This window comes from Canis aureus, chromosome 21, assembly GCF_053574225.1.
Source record: "Canis aureus isolate CA01 chromosome 21, VMU_Caureus_v.1.0, whole genome shotgun sequence".
In the NCBI taxonomy this organism is placed as follows: domain Eukaryota; kingdom Metazoa; phylum Chordata; class Mammalia; order Carnivora; family Canidae; genus Canis; species Canis aureus.
Window position 1 is genome coordinate 16,842,703 of NC_135631.1, and position 22,977 is coordinate 16,865,679.

Here is a 22,977-nt window from a genome sequence, read left to right on the forward strand (position 1 = left end):
TTTCCCCAAGACATACTGTCATCTTCTAACTCCTGAATATGGTTTATTGTCTATTTTTGTCCATCAGCATGCAATGACACAATAAGATCTCTCTTTTTTCTTTACTGCTGTATCTAGCACATAAAAAAACTGTTCCCATCAACTAATTGTCACTTAATAAATATTTCTAGAATGAATAAATGGGTAATTATCTTTATATCTTGAAGCTGTTTTCCCCCAAAGTACCATCTACTTCTAAACTAGCACAGACTACTTAGGACAAATTTACCTTCAACTGGACTTTCCTATTCAGTGTACTTTATCACTTTAGAAGGAAGATTATTAAAGGAAGGACTCATAACTATCACACTCATAACCATCCAGATGTCCCAAAATCCACCTTGAATTTGAAATAAATTGCAATTATAGTGTTGTGAAATAAAAGACACAGAAAAAGTCTGAGCCAATCATGCTAAAGCATCCCATATAGAATAGTTGTTCAAGATGTGTGTTCCCCTCTTCCCTGCTCCTTCCACTGGAGCACTAAACATTCGGGGGGAAGAATATGTCCCTCTAACACCTGAAAACTAGTGGCAAGATGTGATAATATCACACACTAGTAGTTTGGACAGCACAGAGCACCAGAACCAATACAGTCCAAAAGCATGTCAATTTTATTCCCCTCTTGTTTACCCTACTGAGTAAGTGAATATATGATGACACTGTGTAACTACCAGACTGAATTTCAAATTCTAGATGAAGGCTAGGTATATCATTAGTGAACTCCTTATTTAGAAACTTGTGTGTCTGTGTGTAGATGTGTGTACATTTGGCATAACAATGATCCTTTGAGAGCCACGCCTGACACTGCATCCCACTTCTAACTGAGCTAAGGCCAAAGAGAGACCAAACCACTTAACTACTCCTGGTTCCAGTTGCTTACCCTTGACCAGAAAGGACAGATGCTGCAAGCGACAGGCTTTTCCCTTTCCTCTGATATTTTGGCAGGCTTTGTTGAACTCAATATATGTGTTTTCTCAACAGACCTTTGAGACCTCTTCCACAGAGTAGCCCAGTCTCTACACCTCAGTCTCTAAAGAATTAATTAAAGTGCATTTAGAATATGGGGATGATATACTAATTAGGATATGATTAGATGAAAAGTATTTCACTAAAATTTTACACTTTTTTATCATTAATCTCAATATAATCATAAATGTGTCTGAGAATAGAAACTCTCCAAATTATTTGAATTAAACTTTTTTTAGAGTGTGTCATTTGTGGTCCATAATTTTTTTTTTTACTACCAGAAAATATTCTACACTTCCTTGTCTACACTACACTTCCAGGGTACATTTCCCTCTCTCATTTATTAAGAAATTCCTATTAAACCCTGATGCTATGGGTCGATTGGAAACTCCCTAATTCATATGTTGACTGATAGTGACTCAGAATGTGTATTTGGATATAGGGTCTCTATAGAAGTGATTAAGTTAAGAGGCACCTGGGTGGTTCAGTAGGTTAAGCATCTAACTATTGATTTCAGCTCAAGTCATGATCTTAGGGTCCTGGGATCAAGTCCCAAGTCTCCATGCACAGTGTAGAGTCAGCTTGAGGATTCTCTCTCTCCCTCTCCCTCTCCCTCTGCCCCTCCCATTCATGATTTCTCTCTCTCTCTCTCTAATAAATAAATAAATCTTTTTAAAAAATAATTAAATTAAAATGAGATGGTTAGGATGAGCTCTAATCCAATCTAACCCGTCTTCACAAAAAGAAGAGATGGAAATTTGGACACACAAAGACATACCAGAGCTACTTGTGCACAGAAAAGACCATGTGAGAAAGCAGGAGGGTGGCTGCCTGCAAGCAAAGGAAATAAGCCTCAGAACAAATCAACCTTAATGGCATCTTCATCTTGGCCTTTTAGTCTCCAGAACTATGAGAAAGCAAATTTCTGTTGTTTCAGCCACCCAGTCAGTCTGTGGCATTCTGTTATGGCAACACTAACAAATGAATATACTTGGTCACTGACACTAGGGCTCTTTTGTGTGGTATAGTTTCATGTTTTATATTTATTTTTATTATTATTATTATTTATTCATTCATGAGAGATACAGAGAGAGAGAGGCAGAGACACAAGCAGAGGGAGAAGCAGGCTCCCTGCAGGGACCCTGATGTGGGACTCGATCCCAAAACTCTGGAATCATGCTCTGAGCCAAGGGCAGATGCTCAACTGCTGAGCCACCCAGGCATCCCGCTTCATGTTTTATACATAAAAAGACTTAAAATTAGGAAATGTGAGACATCGTGATGAAACATTCTCTAAGTTGCTATGAATTCATATATAAAACTGAATCAGCAAAGAAACCCAAACATTCATAGATCTTTAATGGCTGTCAATTATTGATTCACCTAATAGAGATTTTCACAATTAATCTTCTCATTGGGTATAAAACTTTTTAAAATCTGTCTAGTTACTATTTCTATCTACATCTCCATTTCTATCTTCATACAGCTCCTATTCTTTTTTCCTTGATTATTCTAATTGTTAGGAAACATTCCTTCACTGGAAGCTCACTGTGACTCTGGGTTATTTGTTCTTTCCTGCGTCTGCTGCCAAAAAAAAAAAAAAAAAAAAAAAAAAAAATCTTTGAATAATAGCAAGCAAAAAAACAGAATAGAACAAAACAAAACAAAAACTACTCCCTTTCACCCTTCTCAGGTGAAATTCTGTTTCAGAATTCTAAGAATTTTAGACTCTGTTCCCAGCTGGCAGGCATAGCAGTTTTTCCAAATATACCCACTTATTTATTTTAAGCACATATTCAAATACATTAGCACCAACTTAAAAAGACTATTGCAGTTAAGGGTTTCCACATTCTCCAATAATTTTATTTTTTGCTTTTTTCATTATGTCTGAGAGTCTTGGCTAATAGCGATGATGTGAAGATCACCAAAAAAAACCTATATAGCCATGTTTCCCAAGTACTTTCATTTAAGAAAATGGTGCCTTATCTAACATTTTCTTCAGAGCCTCTTTAACATCCTTATTTCTTAAGCTATAGATTAAGGGATTCAACAATGGTATCACCACAGTATAGAACACTGACACCACTTTATCCCTTTCCAGGGCATAGCTGGTACTTGGTCGGGAGTAAATAAAGAGAATAGAGCCATAGTACAAGGTGACAGCTGTCAGATGAGAGCCACAGGTGGAGACAGCTTTGAGGCGGCCCTGAGTGGAGCGGATCTTCAAGATAGCAGCAATGATGAAGAGGTAAGAGGCCAGGATCAGCACAGTGGGAGCAATGACATTGGAGGCCAGTATGAAATAGAGCACAGCCTGGTAGCTCTCCTTCACATCGCAGGCCAGCTTTACAAGGGGTGGCAGGTCACAGAAATAATCATCAATGACATTGCTCCCACAGAAGCTCAGGGTAAATGTCTCGCTGGTAATGATGGTTGAGTTAAGAAAGCCACCAAGGTATGAAGCTGCAACGAGACTGGCACATAACCTTGAGGACATTGTCTGGGAATAAAGCAAAGGGTTGGAGATGGCCACATAGCGGTCATAAGCCATGGCAGCCAACAGGTAACACTCACTGTATGCCAGACCAGCAGAGAAGAAGAACTGAGCTAGGCAGCCAGCAAAGGAGATGCTTTTGTCTTCAGCCATACAAGTCCTAAGAATTTGGGGAGCATAAACAGAAGAGTACCAGAGATCAAGGAATGAAAGATTCCCAATGAAGAAATACATGGCTGTGTGGAGCCGAGAATCAGCACAGATCAGAGAAATCAGAGTCATGTTCCCTGAAAGACTGGTAACATAGATGAAGAGGAAAATAACAAAGAGTACTTTCTGTAACCACAAGTCCGCTGTGAACCCTAGAAGTATAAATTCTTTCACTTCGGTGAAATTTTTCTCATCCATTGATCTTGGGTTTCGATGGTCCTTTCCTGTGAAAAGATTAATAAATATATCAGTAGATCAGTATATCAACCTCCCTCATCATTTGCCATTTTAGATCACTAAAATACCCAACTGATGCATGTATGTTGTTCATTGTGAGACATAAACACCATGCCATAATAAGTATCACGCATTTTAGATGATCAGAGATCAGTCTTATGCTGCCAAAGGAGATCAATTATCATGCACATAACATAACGTGTGTCACCATGTTCTTTTCTTTGAGTATAGTTGACACACAATGTTACATTAGTTTCAGGTGTGCAACATAGTGATCCAACAAGTTTATACATTATGTTCTGTCACCACAAATGTAGCCATAATCTGTCACCATACAAAGCTATTAAAATTCCATTTTTTTCAACAGTTCATAATATTTTTGTATATTTTTTATTGGAGTTCAATTTGCCAATATATAGTACAACACCCAGTGCCCAATCCATCAAGTGCTGCCCTCAGTGCCCGTCACCCAGTAACCCCATCCCCCTGCCCACCTCCCCTTCCACTACCCCTTGTTCGTTAGAATACTCACTATGCTGTACCTTTTACTTCCTGTCACCATATATCTTTCAACTAATTTTCCCTCCTTTTCGGGAAAGGGTGATTGAGTTATCTTTTCTCTTTGCATTTGATGGAGCACCTTGTGAAAGATATAAAAAAGAAGTTCTGGTTTCTGTGCTTGTCATTGACTCCTTTTGTCTTTACTAGAGAATTCCATGAAGAAGCATTCTTTTATTATTCTAATAATATTTTAGAATATCATCAGAAATGCATTTACTATAATTTCCTTGAAAGCAATAACTACATTGTATTCAACTTTTATCCTCAAAACCAATTTTATGCATCTATGCATAAAATAAAAGTATGTAACTTGAATAATAGAATAGTTTTCCTTTGACAGTAGGAATGTGAGCTCTAGCTATTTGTATGACACTCAAATGGATGCTGAAAAGAAGCAACTTGTTCATCAATGGATAATTGTGTTCATAATGTGGTTGAATTTCCTATAAAGAGTTAAAACAAACAAAACACTTGAACTGGCCAAACTGAATGGTTTAGAGCAATACCACAAGCTGAATATGGCCCATAAAGATATCTAGGTTCTAGTTCCTGGAACCTGGGACTATTACCTTATATGAAGAAAGACTCATTAAGTTCAAAATTAAGAATCTTGATATGGGAAGATTATTGGAGTGGGCCCTTAATGCAATCACAAATACCCTTATAGGAAAGGGGCAGAGGAAAATTTGACTACAGACACATGAGGAGGAGGCAGTGTGGCCATAGAAGCAGAGACTGGAATGATAGAACCACAGGGAATACCAGCATTACCAGGCCTTTGAGGCAAAGATTGGATTCTCCAATGGAGCCTCTGGGTGGACAGTAGCCCTGCCAACATCTTGATTTTGACCCAGTGATATTGAGTTTGGACTTATGACCTCCAGAACTTTGAGAAAATAAATTTTTCTTGTTTTATGCCACCAAGTGGATGGTGATTTGTTAATACAAAAAGTTGTGGAACTGAATGTTTGACAGTTTTTTTTTTCTCTTTCTGGGGCAGACACAGGAGGTGGGTGTATTGTCAGCAATGCAGGAAGCACCATTTCCACTTGTCTGTGTTAAACCCCCAGAGCATCTACTACTCCAGCACAGGACAAAGAAAAAAGAGCTAAATTATCACTGTCAGAGTTCTGAGCTAATATTTATGCTTTAAATCCAAGGCTTTAAATTCTTTTATGTTTGAGAAAAAAAAAAACGTAGTTTTGCTCATGTGCTGCATTATTAACTTAAAATCAAGGGAGAAAAATTAAGAATTGCTCTCTTGGAATTGTATCTATTTGATTGTAAGAATCTATACTTTTTAACTTTAAAATACATAAATAAAAATGCATGTATACATACATACTAATGCTATATTGATTGCCAAGGTAGAAATTCTTCATAATAAGCAAAAGAAGTTTGGAATAAGTGCTATTTTAATACTCTTAGAATTCAAGGTGGTCATTTTCACAAAGCATATTCCTAAAAGAGTCTTAAGCCCAAGAACCAAAAGACCTGAGTTCTGGTCTTGATGCTGCCAATTTTATTTTATTATTTTTAAGATGTTATTTACTTATTCATGAGACACACAGAGAGAGAAGCAGAGACATAGGCAGAGGGAGAAGCAGGCTCCCTGTGGGGAGCCTGATGCGAGACTCAATCCCAGAATCCCAGGATCATGCTCTGAGCCAAAGGTAGACGCTCAAACACTGAACTACCCAGGTGCGCCAGCTGCTGCAATTTTAAATGAACTTAAAAGCTCAAAACTCTACTGTCTCACCTACCTTCCTTAGTTGGGAGGACCTCTAAGAGATCACAAATGTGATTAAGCACTTTGAAAACTAGAAGTTAAAAGTACAGATTGCATTCTCTATGACTTCGCAATTTCTTCACCTCAGTCATCTGTCCTTCAGATATATTTGCTTTACCTTCCAAGGACTTCCAACTGCAGCTATGCTATGAGTCCTTACAGTTTCACGTGTTGTCATGCAGAAACCTCCCCTATTCAACATGCAGCTTTTACACAAGGTGGGAAATTGCTGGGCTTGACTGAAGAATCATATTGGGAATGAAAATTGCAAGAGACATTTCTTCCCCAATCTCTCATATTTGCCTCTCCAGTTATTAAAATATAGAATATACATACATGTCAATATATACATATGTTAATATGTATGTCAATGCTTTTACATATTAACAAAGGGTTGCAGGTGTTTAGGGTGAGACATGAGACACAGGTAAGTAGCATAAATAAGAAAATGTGAAAAAGGAAAAACAAGATCAGGACAAAAAAATAAAGGCAAGAATAAAACCTGTTTCACATGAGGAAGTCTTACCCACTACTTTGTGCAGACCAGAGATTTCCCTCAAAAGGCTTTAGAAAAAAAAAAAAAAAAAACCTTTTAGCAGCCCATATATACAATTAGTAGCATCCAAAAGACAAGTAAATCAGCCAGGAATTTAGGCAAAACATTACCATTCTTGTTACCAACTTTGAAATCTTTTATTCCAAAAACCCTTGTGAAGAGAATGAGTTTAATATGATGCATGATATACTGAATGGTGTTCTTATATGTGGAGACACACAACATAGAGCTTTTTTGAACTACTTTTACTTGTCATTCATTTGTAGACTTAAAGCTCCACTGCATGCCTTGTTAGAGTCAAGGAATGCTCAGAAACTTTCTCCCCATAAAACATCTCTCCTCTCCATATCTCAAACACCTCCTTGTAGGGAGACGTTTCTAAAAGGTAGATGCTTCTGAAAATGGTCATCCACAAGTAACTGAGTTCTTAGTTCATCCTCTCCAGGCCACATGCACCTGCCATCATTTTATCTATTATCTACATTTCTATATATAGATCTTAGATATCTAAGAAAGTGAAAAAATAAAAAGAGGCAAATAGATACAGATATAGGTACAGATAGATATATAGAGAGAAATCTATATAGCTGGATTACATGTAAATAGGGGTAGAGATGATAGATAGATGATGATGATAAATGATAGATAGATAGATAGATAGATAGATAGATAGATAGATAGATGATAGATAGATAGATAGATACATAGATAGATGATAGATGATAGATAAAAATTGTACTCCTCTTGAGCTCTTCTTCCATGTACTACCTAACATAGAAAAAGAAATGTTTTAAGGTCATGAAAATAATGACTCAAGTTGATATTTCTACAATTTGACCTACTTTACAGGCTAATAAGTTTCCTGCAAGATATAAGGAGAGACAATAGTGGGCCATACATGATAACATAGAGCTATAGAGGATTCATGAAGATGAAGATATCTATCACATGCACATCTAATTGCCTGTTTCACTGAAAAAGATAGGAACTGAACTATGACCCAACAATTAAACTACTGGGGATTTACCCCAAAGATACAGATGCAGTGAAACACCGGGACACTTGCATCCCAACGTTTATAGCAGCAATGTCCACAATAGCCAAACTGTGGAAGGAGCCTCGGTGTCCATCGAAAGATGAATGGATAAAGAAGATGTGGTCTATGTAGACAATGGAATATTACTCAGCCATTAGGAACGACAAATACCCACTATTTGCTTCGACGTGGATGGAACTGGAGGGTATTATGCTGAGTGAAATAAGTCAATCAGAGAAGGACAAACATTATATGGTCTCATTCATTTGGGGAATATTAAAAATAGTGAAAGGGATTATAGGGGGAAAGAGAGAAAATAAGTGGGAAAACTAGAGAGGGAGACAGAACATGAGAGACTCCTAACTCTGGGAAATGAACAAGGGGAGGTGGAAGGGGAGGTGGGCGGGAGGATGGGGTGACTGGGTGACAGGCACTGAGGGGGGCCCTTGACGGAATGAACACTGGGTGTTATTCTATATGTTGGCAAATCAAACTCCAATAAAAAATATATACAAAAAAAAGAAGAAGTCACGGGAATAAAAGGCACAAAATAGGGAATATACTCAATGGTATTGCGATAGCATTGTATGGTGGCAGATAGTAGGTACACTTGTGGTGACCACAGTATGATGAATAAACATATTGAGCTGTAAAAAAAAGGAACTGAACACAAGACATTTGTAGACATTTCAGCTATTTTCATCAAATATGCTAATAAGAAAGAAAAACTTAATTGTATTTCATAAAGTCAAATTATGTTATGGTTTGATTATAGGAAGAATGGGGGAGAGTGTTGTCCATATAGTGATTTACCGAGCATTTTCATCTGGTTAAACACAACTTACTTTATGAATGTAATGACTTCATTTGATTTTCAACTCAATTCCACAATTTTTCACATTACCTTAGGAAAAAAAAAAAAGCGCCTTCAATTCACGCCACAGGAATCCTCCTTCTAGTGGTAACAATGCCAGGAGAAAATATAAGCCTGAGCATCCCTTTGGGATATGCCACTCAAAGCAAAATGGATCTTCATGTGCTCTTCTGGTGCCAAGTGAACAATTATAATGCTCAGTTATCTTTCTAGAATGAAGTGAGAGATCATTTATTATGAATATAATTGGTCCAATTAACATGCAAAGTCCATTTCCTTTGTGAGTATCATTTATGTATTTGAGATAAAACAGAATCTGGGAGAAAGGAATAACCAATAGAATTATTTTCACACAATAGATTCTCAAGAATTATTTGTAGTCCTTAATGATAATGGTGATAATGAAGATAATGCAAAGACTAAAGAATTTTAGCTCTGAACCATATTGAGTGTCACTTAACCATTTTGTAAGCAATCAAATTGAGAGACGGCATTTGAGAAATTGAAATTGAGAGACAGAAGCAAAGCCACATGGTTAGGGCAAACTTTATCTCTACATCAAACTTTATATTTATACATTCAAAATATATTTATCAAGCAACTCCCAGATATCCAATACTGAGTCAGATGTTGGGATAGATATAACCATGAGTCAAGGTAAGGTCTTAGGTGAGTTTGTAACAGTTAAGAAGCAAGCCAGGACTGAGATTGCCTAAGTGTGACCCCCAAGTCTAGAACTCACTACCTGTGTGACCAGGAGCAGTGCAAGTAAACTCACCAAGCCTCAGTTTTCCTATCTATAAGATGGAAACAACTTGTTTTCCCCATAGAATTGTTATAAGGGTGAAATGAGATAACATATATAAAGGTTTTAATAAATATCACTTAAAATCAAAAAACAAGTAAAAATTAAAATAAAGATACAGTGCTTTTTGGAACCTACTGCCGTATGGGGGAAGAAATCAAATAATTATATAACATGTATTTATGCATTATGACTAGTGTCATGGAAGCATCACAATAAAGTGTCCACAATTGTATTACAAGACACGACATAAGGTGTAACCTTAGGGAAGATTTATCTGAGGAGCTAATATTAAACTTAGAAATGAAGGATAACAGGAACAGGAGTTTGCTGGGTAAAGTGGTGACAAAGATGGGGTGGCAGTGCCAGGAGGCTACAGAGAGCAGTCTTACAGTGGTTATAGACATGCAAACCTCCGAGTTGAGAAAAAGCAATGTGGATTCAAGGAAGTTCAGGGTGGCTGGACCCTGGAGAGAGAACTAGAGCAGCACTGAATTAAGCAAGAGCGGTGGGCAAGACCAGATAGCACAGGACTGGGAAGTCCATGTTAATGGCTGTGGTGTATATTCTATGGACCATGTGGAGCACTGGCATTTTAAGAAACAATACTATGTCAGGCAAAGGGCTATATCTTTGGGTCTCTGTAAAACCTACAGGTCACCCCTATACCGTGACTTAGGAAGGTGTATCACCATTCCAGGTGGGACTGGGAGAGCACTTCTTCCATTCAGTGCAAGCCGCACAATGCACATCCACACATGACCAATCTCAAAGCACAAAATGGAGGGGCAACTAATGTAAGGCGAGAGATGGAACACATTATAGAGCGCCTAGAGTTGCTAGGAACCACACAGAGATTGCAAAAGGACAGAGCTGCTTGGTGCAACTGTGTCAAGAACGAAGCGCCAGAGGCCATTTTTTTTTTGGAAGGATAGAAAGAAGGAATAGATTCATACTCACTGACTGTGTTCTTCGACTTTAGGAAGAGACTATTGCATGATGGGAGAGACTCTCCCCCCAAAATATGACTGTACAGATTAGAGTGGGTCATTAGGACTTCTATAGGTAGAACATAAATCAGAAAAAAAATGTTACTGTTGTTGTTTATGACCCTATTATAAATCGCCTGTCCATCTCAATAACCTCCAGAACACTATGGCAACTGGACAAGATAATGTGTCAAGGTCCTCTGCAAGACACAAAGGCTCATCAGTACAGCCTTCCTCTTCAGCCACTTCTGCTACTCACCACCACCATGCCCTTGATGGTGCAGGCCCTCAGGACTCAAGCTGTGTTGCCTGGAAAAGCCTCCAGTGTTACCACCTATCCTTGATTTGAGCATGCTGCTGCTTAGAATGTCCTGACATGGTACTATATCTGGCATTGCTTCCTACTCAAGCCACATGCTTTAGCCAGAAGTTAACCAAATATATTTGGTATTCCCCATGCCCCCCGCACCAACAAAATTAATTATTCCCTGTGCTTCGTACTAGGTGATCACCAGCCCAATGCATTCTGTACAAACTACAGTGTGTAATATCCAGAAGTTAGGGTCCCCTCCATTCTTGCCCCCATTCTCAAATATTAATAAGAGGAATAAGCTACAATTCTAAGTATTTGTGAGATGCCAGGCACAAGGTGGAGCATTTTATGGACGTTATCTCCTTCAAACCTTAAACAATTCAAAGAGAGAGAAACCTGTGTAGGGCAGCGGAGAACATTCCTAAACAACATACAACAGAAAAATGAGAAATGTATGAAACAACAATTCTTTAAGAAAATTGTTTTGGGGCTCCTGGGTGGCTCAGTCAGTTGAGCCTCTGCTTTCTGCTCAGGTCATGATCCTAGGGTCCTGGAATTGAGCCCTGTGTCAGGCTGCCTGCTCAGTGGGGAACTTGCTTCTCTCTCTCCTGCTCCCTCTTCCTGCCACTCCCCCTGCTTGTGTGCTCTCTATCTCTCTATCTCTCTGTCAAATAAATAAATAAAATATATTTTAAAAAAATAAAGAAAACAAAATTGTTTTTAAAAAAAAACAGAAAATGTCAGCAACTGCATTTAAGCCTGTGAATCATTTGATCGGTTAATACACTTAAAGTGTTTAGAACCTTATTTAGAATGCACAATAATGATATATAAATTTAGGATATTAATATTGCTCCTGAGGTTTCACTTATCTGTTTTGAACATTGCAGTGCATTTTGCATCTGTCTTGAGGAGGTGAAAGACTAAAATTTCAGAAATTACAGTTTTTCTGCTAATGTGAAATTGCTAGCTAGTTTTATTGTAAAATTCTACCCTTCAGCACCCTGAGGAGAGTATAATAATGGGACAGTGGGGAGACAAAATGACAATAGCATCAGCCAGAAAAAGAAAGCTCTATTAGGATATTCCCAAATGCAAGAGACACTGATCCTAGAGGAATAAGGAAATGGAATACACACAGAGATTCTGTGGTATGTATTTATGACCCAAATCCCAATCATTACGTGGTGATGTTAAGAAACAGAAGGCCTAACACACATGTGTGCACACACACACACAGACACAAATATTCAAAGAAAGAAACACTTAGGAAATGCCAAATACTCAAACATACCTCTCTGCTTCATAATAGCTAACTTACACAACCAAAAAGTCAATATATTTGAAGGTCTGAGTTTGGTTTACCTTGTCATGTTATCTTCTAAGGATACAATGAAAGCTGATAACAGGAGGAAGTTGTTGTGTTAGATACATGTTAGTTGCAGATACATCTCTGAGCTCTGAGGATCTGACATATAGCCAGCTAACACTTAAATAAAGGAAGACCAATATGGATGGTTTGAAGCATCCATAGGGCTTCAAAGAGAATGAGATACACAAATTAAGAGAAACCTCTGAGGAAATTGATGACGTTCTCCAATGGGTTTTGCAAAACTAACACCCTTCATGAATGAATAAGCGATAAAAACCATTATGGAATGCTGAAAATAATATGCTCTTCACAGTATTTAATTTTATTAGTTTTTCTGTATAAATTTCATAATTGAAATTTGGTATAGCATTTCATAGTTTTTGTTCTGTTTTTCAAGATCCATTCCATCAAACACTTCATTGCAATATAATAGAAAATGTTGGTTTTGTTTTCCATGTTGGTGTATTTCATAAACATTTGCCTGATATCTGTTTACATCAGATAATAAGGACCTTCTGGGGGCACAGTTGGTTACCTAAGTGTCTGACTCTTGATCTCAGTCCAGGTCTTCACCAAACTGTCGTGAGTTCAAGCCCTGTATTGAACTCCACGCTGGGCATGAAGCCTACTTAAAAATTAAATAAATGAATGAGTGAATGAATGAATGAATGAATGAATAAATAAATAGAACCTTCTGTATTTGTGAATGGTTAATTCTTCTGTACAATGTACTTATAAAATAGCTTACTTATTCAGGGCAGGAAACTGGAGCAGGAGGGTCACAAGTCCCCTCAATCCTTTTAGAGAGTCTGTATTTCTCTTGTCCCTTGAGCCCAGTGTTCCATGAACAATGTGTGTGTGTCCAAGGCCACACTTCTAAATACCTGATTCTGTCTTTTGCCAGGAGCTAGTTCCTCAAGTCCAGTGTAGTGGTAGAAGGACTTTCTCAGTGTTCATAGATAAATAACTGAATAAAATTATTTTTGGCCAACTTTCTTTTTTTCATGAAATTGATTTTATATCAAATCAGAGACAGAATCAAATAGCAATAATTTAGGTCCCGTGTGGCCATAGGTCAAATATTTATTGAACAGTGCCTATGGACCATTTATCCAATTATGTGCTAAACACTAGAGATAAAGCAATGAACAAATCTGAGGTTTCTTGCCCTTGTGGTGCTTTTAGTTCAGGTTGTCACAACTGCAGAGGAAAACAATTGTTTAGTGTGATTATGAGCACTTCTATGATTTGCCCAGGATCATGAAGAGAGTTAATGGCAGAGTCAGTATAATCAGAACTCATCCCAATGCATCTTGTATATTTAGGAGCTCTAGCACTTAGTTTTCAATCTTCTTTTTTTTTTTTTTTTCTTCTTCACCTGAATGGTTTTCTCTACCTCTGCTAGAGCAGGAGTTCTAATTTTAGGTCCATTGTTCATTAGGAAGAACACAGGTGAGTTTCAAAGGGTCCAAGATTCTCCCTGAAAATGTTCAGTAGAAATCTTGTTTGTGTGCTTACTTATTAGTAGGTCTATCAGATTCTCAGTAGAAGTTTTCACAGCCATTGGGCTAGAGGTTTCAGATTTTCATTCCTCAAAAAGAAAGCCTTCCAGAGTGATGTTGACACTTCTTGAAATGGATTGTCAAAGGAATTTGGGCAAAAAAAAAAAAAGTTAATTCAGTAAAATTTCCTTGAAAGTGCCTTAAAATGCTGACCTGCCAGACTTGATTGTTGAAAATATTTGTCAAACACTAAAATGATTTTGCATTCTGTCATTTTGTACATATTCAGAAAAAGAAGAAACCTAGGCTAAATGAAACTTTGCCAAGAGGAGGAAATAAATGTATGCTGATATTTCACATAGATCTTGTTGAGAAAAATAAAGAGAAGACGTCCTAATGAAGAATTACTGGTTTCCTAAGAATGATTTTCAAATCAGAGCAGAGTGATTGGGAATTTTAAGTGTGTATAATAGCATCAGTGTAGGCAAACATTGGTAAGGAATGCTTGTTCTTCCACTTAATTTATCTTAAAAGGAAAAAAGATGTCCAAGTTCTCAAAGAGCTTCCCCTCTACTAATATAGACAGGCTAGATGCTCACTGAGCCCATCTCCTCTTTCTGGGTACACAGGACAACCACATATCTCAGCCTATTTTGTACTTGTCAGGATCACACGATTACATTCTTAACAATGGGATACAAAAAAAAAGTGAGGTACACTATTTCTATTTCTGGCTATAAAACCTCATACACATCATCCAATCTATCTCTTCTCCTTCTGCCAAATCATGGTGGCCACGTATTGGTGATAGTGACACCAAAAGAGGGAAGGAAACTGGCTTATTGAAGTCATCAATTAGTAAAAAGACGATATGTCTCATGGACTTGAAATATAATGTAATCTAGCTTATCCTGACTAAAATAGTCCTGATCATTCATTTAAATATTAAACAAATATATTCTGTGTCAACCTCAATATTTTTTTTAAATCACACAAATAGGTTTTTAAAACCTGCCCTTACAATTGCTAACAGTCAAAGACAAATAAAAATGCAGTCCTTACCTCCAAGTAAGAAAATTTAATTGTGGAAAATGTAATTGCAAGCAGATTTTTTTAGAAAGAGAAAGAATGCATGCATGCATGGGAGGGGAGAGAGGGGCAGAAGGAGAGGGAAAAAGAATCTTAAGCAGGCTCATGAGTAGGTTGCTACTTCATGAGAAGAAACTTGAATGTCAGCGGGGTGAATATGAGGTGGAAAGTTGAGTGGGTTTTCATTTTTCTTCTGTCTACTTCAATATTGGATTCTTTTTAGTAACAGGCACATTTTAATATACTACCTATATCATGGAAATAAAAGGTAATTAAAGATTATTTTCCAAGACTAACAAATATATTAAATGTAATTAATGACATTTTTAATAAATATTTAAAATTCTTGCCTTTTTATATAATTATTTACCCATACATGGACAGCCAAAAAAATATATTCCAACTTCTGCTTAGCAGGGAGAATTTTGACACCTTTTGCTGAATAATAGCAATAACACATATTTAGTGTATCCATACTTCTGTTCAGCAATATACATCTTTCATTAGCCAGGCTCTGCTGCTTTAAACACTTTTGTAGAATCTACGCCTTTCAAGGTATCCATGACCAAGAATCCTTACTTTATGGTACTATACCATATTTGTGGCCCTATACCATAAACCCCAAGAAGGCAGGTCTATATCTGTTTTTACTCACTAAGGTACTATATCCCTGACCTGGCATAGCCCTCTACATAGCACCTGGCACAGTAGTACTTGATAAAAATTTGTGGGGTTAGCTACTTAATTAATTAACATACTGAAACATAATAATGTCTAAGGTTTTTTTTAATTTAAAAAATCAATGCACAGTGTATGCAGTATCTTTTCATTTGCCTGTGTATGTAAAGATATGTTCACGTATATTCTTATGAGGGATGAAAATCTTCTGGAAGGAAACACAGAACTATTAATACTGCCCCACACCAAAGAGGGAAGCTGGAGATCTGGGCTGTGATCACTTCTTGCCAGGTATTCATTTGCATGCCTTCTTGGAATATTTACCATGAACATACATTATTTTTTAATATAAAAGCATAAAATCAAATAATAAGTTGTGTAATCATCACCAAATGTGGATGGTAAATTACTTGCATTTTACGCAATTTGTAAAAATAAGAAAATAAAATTCCACATGCCTCTTTAACTTGATTTTTAATAAAAATTGTATATATTTAAGGCATACAGTATGATGTTAGCATACATATGCATAGTGAAATAACTATAATCAAGCTAAGTAACATATCCATCTCCTAACATAGTTATCATTTTTGTGTGTTTAATGAGAGCACCTAAGAACTACTCTCTTCACATATTTTCAGTATAAAATACAGGATTAATTACTCTAGTCCCTATCCAATACATTAGATTTCTGGAACTTATTCGTTCTACATAACTGAAATATTGTGCCCATTGACTAATCTTTCTGTTTCCCCCAAATTCCCTGCCCTGAGTAATCATCATTTTCTTACTATAAACTTTACTTTTTTAAATTTCATATCTAAGTCAGATCCCACATATAAGTAAAACCATGTATTATGTGTCTTTTTCTGCCTCTGGTTTATTTCACTTAGTGTAATATCCTCCAGATCCATCCAATCCATCGCCAAGACAGTATCTCCTTCATTTTTAAAAAGCGAACATATATAATCACAATGTCTTTATCCATTCATTCATCAATGGACACTTAGATTATTTTCAAATCTTGGCTATTGTGAATAATGTTGCAGTGTGGTGCAATTGTTATTTTCTCATAATAATTTTCTTGTCTTTTTTTAAAAAAAAAAAGATTTTATTTATTTATTTTTTTGAGAGAGAGAGTGCAAGCGTGTGCATGAGGTGGGGGGGCAGAGGGAGAGAGAGAGAATCCCCAGCAAACTCCATGCTCAGCACAGAGCCCAATGAGGGGCTTGATTCCATGACCCTGAGATCATGACCTGAGCTGAACTCAAGAGTCTTTTTGATATGAGGATAATTAAGATATCTATTATATGTCTAACATTAGATATCAAAAGAAATCTGAAAAGTTAAAACATGCTCTCTGCCATGGACAATTTTCCAATTTTATGTATATATAAACATTTATATATACATATATTCTGCTTAACCAACTGAGCCATCCAGTTGCCCCTACTTTGCTGTCTTTTTTGATGTCTCTCCTCCTGAAGCTGAAACTCCTTCACTGCCATAACTTCCAGCCTACAGATGATCTAGTCAGGGATTCAAACCTGTTGTCTACCTTGGGTGCAGCTGCCTCTACATTTTGTAACTCCTATATATAAATTCCCCAACTGACCCATAGGTAGAGACATCTCTGCTCCCCTCATTCAGCAGGAAGAAGCTACTGAAGATGAGACTTCTGCCCAAATGCCAAAGATTTGTCATGGTTGACCTGTCAGCGGGGATGTAAAGGCTGCTTTTAGGCAACAGGCTAGAGCAATGTAAATTTGAGCAAGGCACAAGGACTCACGGTGGCAACCGCACTGAATGCAAAACAGGCTTATTAAGGGACCCACCTTGAAATAGCCACAGGACCTAACTAACCAATGGGCTACTTACAACCAGGCACAGTTACCAAAAAAGGGGAAATTCTATTCGTTCCCATACCCCCCTCACCACCACCTCCTCACAGTCTCTCCTGCCCACTGCTCTCCTACAGTGTATTCAATAAACTTCAATCAAAAAAAAAAAGAAGGAGAAAGAAAGAAAGAAAGAAGAAAGAAAGAAAAAAGAAAGAAGGAAGGAAGGAAGGAAGGAAGGAAGGAAGGAAGGAAGGAAGGAAGGAAGGAAGGAGAAAGAAAGAAAGAAAGAAAGAAAAAGAAAGAAAGAAAGAAAGAAAGAAAGAAAGAAAGAAAGAAAGAAAGAAAGAAAGAAAGAAAGAAAAAGAAAGAAAGAAGAAAGAAAGAAAGAAAGAAAGAAAGAAAGAAAGAAAGAAAGAAAGAAAGAAAGAAAGAAAGAAAGAAAACATGAGAATGCAAATATCTCTTCAAGGTACTAATTTCATTTTCTATGAATAAATATCCAAAAGTGGATTGCTGGATCATACGGTAGTTCTCTTTTTAGAGGAAATTCCGTACTGTTTTTCCATAATGCCTGTAATCATTTACATTCCCACCAAAAGGGCACAAGGGCCCTTTTTTCTCCACATCCTTCACAACACTTGTTATCTTTTGTCTTTTTTTTTTTTCTTATATGTGAGCCCAATGCAGGGCTTGAACTCATGACCCTGAGATCAAGATCTGAGCTGAGATCAAGAGTCGGGCACTTAACCAGCTGAGTCACCCCAGAGCCCCTCTGTTGTCTTTTGATAATAGTCATCACAACAGGCATGAGGTGTTATCTCACTGTGCTTTCGATTTGCATTTCCCTGATGATTAGTGGTGTTGAGTATCTTTATATATACTCATTTATGTCTATTTATATGTCATCTCTGGAAAAATAACTATGAATATTCTTTGCCCATTTTGTAACCAAGTTTTTGTTGTTTGGATTGGTTTGGCTTGCCATTGAGTTGTTTGAGTTCCTTATATAATTTGGATGTTAATCACCTATCAGATCTATGGTTTGCAAATATTTTTTTCTCAATAAATAAGTTGCCTTTTTTGGTATGTATATTATTTGCTTTGCTATGCAGGAGCTTTTTACTTTGCTGTAGTCTCACTTGCTTGTTTTTGTTTTTGTTTTCGATGCTTTGACATCAAATACAAAAAAAAAAGTATTTCTAAAATCAATGTAAAGGGTCTTTCCCTCTATTTTTTCTTCTAAGAGTTTTTATAGTTCTGGGTCTTACATTTATGTCTCTAATCCATGGTGAGTTGATTAATGATTATGCTATTAGACCAGGGTCCCTGACTGCTCTTTTGCATAAAAGAGCCTTTTGTTGCAACTTTCTCACTTTTATCTTAAACCTTAACACTGTAATATCTATTTAAATATCTCATTCCAGAACCTTGCCTCCCCCCACCAGGCTAGTATAATGTTTGTTCTGACATATATTTGCTGTATTGTGCGTGTGTGCAACGTTTACACATATAAGAAAACATAAAATATATATTTGCACGGCTATATCTCATCAAGAGATTATATCAATCAAATATTTCTCAGAGAAAAGATCTAATTTTTAAAAAATGAGTAAAAAGAGAATAGAGGTAAAGGTTTAAGCTTGTGTCATTATTTCCCTGAGTGCTCAAAACTACTTCCTTGCCTTCACTGGCTTCATCAGGAAGTACCAGAAAGCACTGATTCTCTTTTTTATTTTTTTTTTAAATTTTTATTTATTTATGATAGTCAGAGAGAGAGAGAGAGAGAGAGAGAGAGGCAGAGACACAGGCAGAGGGAGAAGCAGGCTCCATGCACCGGGAGCCTGATGTGGGACTCGATCCCGGGTCTCCAGGATCGCGCCCTGGGCCAAAGGCAGGCGCCAAACCGCTGCGCCACCCAGGGATCCCCTGATTCTCTTTTTTAAAAATTCTCCTTTGCTGCTCTATCACAAGTTTCTAAAATTCCATAAGAATATAATTGTCTTTTTTTTTTTTAGAAGCTCCTTTGGAAATAGCCACAAGTTAATTATAAAATGTCTAATACTCCCTGCCAGTGTGAGAGTTGTTGGAGCTTTCTCTTCTTCCTTCACTTCCTTTTCCTTCTCTCCTGCCTTCCTTCTTTCTTTCCTTACTTTTTCAGGAGCAGGTGTCATGGTACCTGACAAGGAGTAATTGCTCTACATTCAAGAGGACCAGGTTCTTGACAGAATTGTGCCTCTAACTTCAGGACCTTGAGCAGATCACTTTCTTCCCTTGACAAAGAAAGGGCTCAGCCCAGAGTTTGTCTAAGGTAGTTTTCACTTCTAACATTTCTTTGACTAAAAAAGACTATATGCGAGTTTGAAGCCTGAGCCATCAGTATATTCTTCAGAGAACCCCTTACAGCAAAATGCTAACTTAAACTCATCTTGCTGGTGTAAGATTGAGACTTCAAAGCCCAACATTGCTACTGTTCCCCTGTCTAACAAGATGCCTTGGGCATCATTAGGATTGATTGCGTGCATAGAGATCTGCAATTACTGAACTCAAAACTAAGTATTTATTTCACTTCTAAACAAGTTTCAGAGGAACTAATTAATCAAAGTAATTTTAAATGAGAAAACTTCCTGTGTGATAATTGCTGTTCAACTCTGAAAGTTGGCTCCCAGGGCCTGACACAGTAGAGGCAGCAAAGAAGGACTGACCCAAGGGATGGGTGATGCCTTTGTAAATTGATGCAGAGCAGAAGGGCCACTTTCTCGCATGATCATTTCATTGATTGCAATCCTGTCTCCTTGCAGCTTTACCCCCGACCCTACAAAACAAAATAAAAACTTATTCCAAATTCAGCAAAATCTGGCAAACCCAGAAGGTTAGTTATAAAAATTAGAAGCTGTAGGAAAAACTGTACTTCAAATCTTGGCTGCGTTGAAGAACACGTGTCTTGTCCACGGACACTTCTAGATTGCAACACCGTCTCTTGATCTCAAACAAATTAAATTTAGAACTCTCATTTTGATTCCTTCCAATGCAATAGCAGTTAAAGAACAGTGCCTACAGTGGAAAATTAAATAAGGCACATAATGTGTCTGGGATGTAGCAAGAGCTCAACCAATAATAAGTGTTCTCACTGTATGGCCATCACTCTCCTCACCCTGGCCATTGTGTTAGCTCCTATCAGGCCCTAATCTCCAGTCTCTCCTCATTGCTGACCATTCTCCACAAGGCCACCTCTCCAACCTAGTTGTCCTACCTGGTAGCCCTACCACTATAAATGTCAGCTTCTTGCCATGGAAAGAATAATGCCCCAACTCCTCAAACTGATTATGGGATCTTACTCCATCTCTTCTTCTATCCATCTGCCCCTACCCCTTTACTTCACAGTTCCTATGACCTCAGCTAAATCAGATCCCTTCTCTGTCACATCACTGAGCCCTTCCTTGTGCCATTCTCACCACCTGGTATCCTCACCAGGGCTAGACATCCAACCTCTACCTTGGCTGCCAATCTCAAAGATCACTTCCTTTGTGAAATCATTCACTGCTTTAATCCAACATGAAGCTTCCTTCTTCCTTTTCTTCTTATATTTTTTCCTTTATTCTTTCCTTTGAGCCTCCATTAAACCATATACTTGCTTCTTATAACAATATAATTAATCTTAGTCATTTATACATTAGCCATGCTTTATTTGGTTGGAAGCCTCTTGAGGATAGACACTATATCTCTCTGGTTATTTTGATTAACACTAATAATAAATGTCAAAAATTTCTATACTATTTAACTTCCATATATAATCTTTATTTCATTGTTCATAAATACTTAAAATTCTATTTTATACATGAGGAAAATGAAGCTGTCCTAGAAGCAAATTAGCTCTCAGAGATCACATCGAAAGTTAGTAAGAGAGTCTAAAACTTTGACTTCATATCCAATGATCTTCGGAGTCCAATATTTTCTTGATAGTATATAGACAAGATTGATGGTCTTTTATCAATGTTGTCAATGATTCTTATGCCTTCAGGCTTCCCACATAGCTACTCACATATTTACCAGAGTATTAGTTGGATCTCAATTTTATAAAACAAGCTTAGTGAAACTGTAAGTGTTGCTTCCCCAGCCCCATCTCCCATTCCCCCTTTCTGCTCCTTCCCCGTCCTCCTGACACAGTCTCCCACCAGAGGGTCCAGAGGCTCAGAACCTCCTAAGAACATCTCATCAGGTAGAAAATCCATGGCACAGGGGCCTCAGGTATAAAATCAGGCAAATCAAGATATGGAACAGGAGTGGTGATGCATCTTTTACACCAGCAAATAGTAAACTAAATACTTTAAGTCTATACATTGGCAAGACAATGCTTAAAACAATATTATTGACTGAAAATGAAGAATACATGAGTTAAACAGGATTCTTCTCAAATCCTAGCCTCAATTAAAAATAAATAAGAGGGGATGCCTGGGTGGCTCAGTGGTTGAGTGTCTGCCTTCGGCGCAGGTCCTGATCTCAGGTCCCAGGATAGAGCCCCACATCGGGCTCCCTGAGAGGAACCTGCTTCTCCCTCTGCCTATGTCTCTGCTTCTTTCTGTGTGTCTCTCATGAATAAATAAATTATATTAAAATTAAATAAATAAATAAACAAACAAACAAACAAATAAATAAGAGGATAGTCACTATCCTTGAGAAAGACAGTAGAGAATTAAGTGGACATTCCAAAGAAAATTCCAGGGCTTTTTAAAGTAGATTTTTAAAACGAATTTTTTTAACTCAATATAGAAATATACAGAGAAATTTTTTTTAATTTATTTTTATTGGTGTTCAATTTACTAACATACAGAATAACCCCCAGTGCCCGTCACCCATTCACTCCCACCCTCCTCCCCTTCTACCACCCCTAGTTCGTTTCCCAGAGTTAGCAGTCTTTACGTTCTGTCTCCCTTTCTGATATTTCCCACACATTTCTTCCCCCTTCCCTTATATTCCCTTTCACTATTATTTATATTCCCCAAATGAATGAGAACATATAATGTTTGTCCTTCTCCGACTGGCTTACTTCACTCAGCATAATACCCTCCAGTTCCATCCACGTTGAAGCAAATGGTGGGTATTCATCATTTCTAATGGCTGAGTAATATTCCATTGTATACATAAACCACATCTTCTTTATCCATTCATCTTTCGTTGGACACCGAGGCTCCTTCCACAGTTTGGCTATCGTGGCCATTGCTGCTATAAACATCGGGGTGCAGGTGTCCCGGCGTTTCATTGCATTTGTATCTTTGGGGTAAATCCCCAGCAGTGCAATTTCTGGATCGTAGGGCAGGTCTATTTTTAACTGTTTGAGGAACCTCCACACAGTTTTCCAGAGTGGCTGCACCAGTTCACATTCCCACCAACAGTGTATGAGGGTTCCCTTTTCTCCACATCCTCTCCAACATTTGTTGTTTCCTGCCTTGTTAATTTTCCCCATTCTCACTGGTGTGAGGTGGTATCTCATTGTGGTTTTGATTTGTATTTCCCTGATGGCAAGTGATGCAGAGCATTTTCTCATGTGCATGTTGGCCATGTCTATGTCTTCCTCTGTGAGATTTCTCTTCATGTCTTTTGCCCATTTCATGATTGGATTGTTTGT

At 37.5% G+C, this 22,977-nt stretch overlaps 1 protein-coding gene and 1 long non-coding RNA gene across 2 annotated transcripts in view; both read right to left on the bottom strand.

Moving 5' to 3' along the window:
- LOC144293382 (uncharacterized) overlaps positions 1-22,977 on the bottom strand; it is a 324,951-nt gene that overhangs the window by 81,697 nt on the left and 220,277 nt on the right. The gene's annotated exons all lie outside the window — the stretch shown is intronic.
- On the bottom strand, positions 2,975-3,910 carry LOC144293373 (olfactory receptor 9G19-like). Its single transcript, XM_077864465.1, has one exon. It carries the CDS (start codon positions 3,908-3,910, stop codon positions 2,975-2,977), a length of 936 nt encoding a protein of 311 aa, XP_077720591.1.